At 67.3% G+C, this 2,111-nt stretch overlaps 1 protein-coding gene across 1 annotated transcript in view; it reads right to left on the reverse strand.

The window, feature by feature from the left end:
• The window catches only part of CDH24 (cadherin 24), an 11,934-nt gene extending 10,064 nt beyond the window's left edge, over nucleotides 1-1,870 (reverse strand). The window contains exons 1-3 of the mRNA XM_075072106.1: nucleotides 1,611-1,870; nucleotides 723-1,017; nucleotides 246-365 (exon numbers count right to left, since the gene is read on the reverse strand). Of these exons, the coding sequence (XP_074928207.1) occupies nucleotides 246-365; nucleotides 723-1,017; nucleotides 1,611-1,814 (619 nt within the window). The 5' untranslated portion in view covers nucleotides 1,815-1,870. The remainder of the gene's footprint in view (nucleotides 1-245; nucleotides 366-722; nucleotides 1,018-1,610) is intronic.
• Between the last annotated feature and the right edge of the window lie 241 nt (nucleotides 1,871-2,111).

The raw sequence follows: 2,111 nt of genomic DNA on the forward strand, positions 1-2,111 counted from the left end.
ACACACACACACACACACACACGCCCCACAGAAGCCATGAACAGGAGGGTTTGAGGGGGCAGGGGGGCCCCAGCTCCAGCCATGGCACAGACACTGAGGATGGGAGATGAACATGGGGGGGCCCCACATCACCCCCCCATTTCCTCACCCCCCACCAACACCAACCCTGTATGGCCTACTTGCATCCCAACCCCCCGCAGGCTTCACCCCCCATCCCCCTTTTCACCGGCAGCGTCTGCCCGTACCGGTCTGGGGGTCGACGGAGAAGAAGGGCAGCCCCTCCAGCACCACGTACACCAGCTTGGCACTGTTCCCATAGCTCGGGTCATCGGCGTCCTGGGCTGTCACCTGGATCACCGATGTGCCTGGGGGGAGAGCACAGTGGTGGGGGCTGCAGGTCGGGAGTGAGGGGCACCGGCAGGGTGGGGGAAGGACTGGACTAGCAGGGGGCTGCGGGTCAGGAGTGAAGGGCACCAGCAGGGCTGGGGCAGGGCTGCGGATCGGGAGTGAGGGGGACTGGCAGGGCTGGGCTAGCAGGGCCTGTGCGCTGGGAGTGAGGGGAACCGGCAGGGCTGGGCTAGCAGGGGCTGCGGGTTGGGACTGAGGGGCACCGGCAGGGCCAGGGGGGCAGGGCTGGGCTAGCAGGGGGCTGCCGGGCGGCAGTGAGGGGCACCAGGGGGCTGCGGGGCAGCAAAGAGGCTGGCACAGGTGGGTGCACTCACCCACGTTGCTCATCTCTGGCACAGTGGCATGGTAGGGGCCGTGCGGGAAGACGGGCGGGTTGTCGTTGATGTCCTGCACTTTGATGATGAACTCGGAGGGCGGCTCCAGGGGCCGGTTTGAGGCCTGGTCCAGAGCCTGGGCCAGCAGCGTGTATTGAGCCTTCTCCTCCCGGTCCAGCGTCTTGGTGACATGCACGTTCCCTGTCCGCTCGTCGATCACGAACACCGTCCCGGCCCCCTCGCCTGTCAGCACGTACTTGACCCACCCCTCGCCCCGGTCCAAGTCTGAGTGCAGCTGGGGGGAGAGGGGTGCGTGGGACCGAGGTGTCCGGGCTTGTGGCCCTCTGAAGGACCCACTTCCTTCCCAGATCCAGGCAGAGACCCCAGGACCCCAGAGACCCCTGGCTCCCACCTCCACACCCGCTCTAATCACAAGATCCCGGGCTGCATCCCTTCCAGAATACCCAGGTGTCCAGGCCTTCCTCCCGTCCATGGGACCCAGGTGTCTGGGCCCTTCCCCCACCCATGGGACCCAGGTGTCCGGGCCCTCCCCCACGTATGGGACTCAGGTGTCTGGGCCCTTCCTCCACCCATGGGACCCAGGTGTCTGGGCCATCCCCTACCCATGGGACCCAGGGGTCCAGGCCCTTCCCCCACCCATGGGACCCAGGTGTCCGGGCCCTCCCCCACGTATGGGACCCAGGTGTCCGGGCCCTTCCTCCACCCATGGGACCCAGGTGTCTGGGCCATCCCCCACCCATGGGACCCAGGGGTCCGGGCCCTTCCCCCACCCACGGGACCCAGGGGTCCGGGCCCTGCCCCCACCCACGGGACCCAGGGGTCCGGGCCCTGCCCCCACCCACAGAACCCAGCTGTCCGGGCCCTCACCCTGCCAATGAGGACAGGCTCAGGGCCAGCATACTCCTCGATGACGAAGAATTGGTTCCAGACCCAGCTGCGTCGGGATCTCAGCAGGGGGCGTTCCCAGCCCTGGGGTGGGGTCCCCCGGGAGCCCGGCCAGGGGGGACCCAGGCGTCCAGCACAGCCGCAGCCCCCCAGCCAGGCCAGCAGGAGCCCCAGGACGCTGGGCATGTTGTCTGCTCACACCACCTCCTGCGAGGGGTGCTGCCCATGGGCCCCCGTCCAGCTACCCCATTGGGGGGTCACCTGGGGGCAGACAGGGGTCAGCTATGGAGAGAGACATCCTGGATACCCTTCCCCTCTCAGCCCCAGGTTGTCAGGAAATTCACCCTGAGCAGGCGTGGGGAGGACAAGGGGGTGAGAAAAAGGGAGCAGAAACTTGGGAGAACCACAGAGACACCAGCATCCGGTGTGATGAACTTCCCGGTCTCAGCAGAGAATACAACAGAGCAGGGGGCTGCGGGTTGC

The sequence above is a fragment of the Chelonoidis abingdonii genome, chromosome 14 (assembly GCF_003597395.2).
Source record: "Chelonoidis abingdonii isolate Lonesome George chromosome 14, CheloAbing_2.0, whole genome shotgun sequence".
Taxonomy (NCBI): Eukaryota; Metazoa; Chordata; order Testudines; family Testudinidae; genus Chelonoidis; species Chelonoidis abingdonii.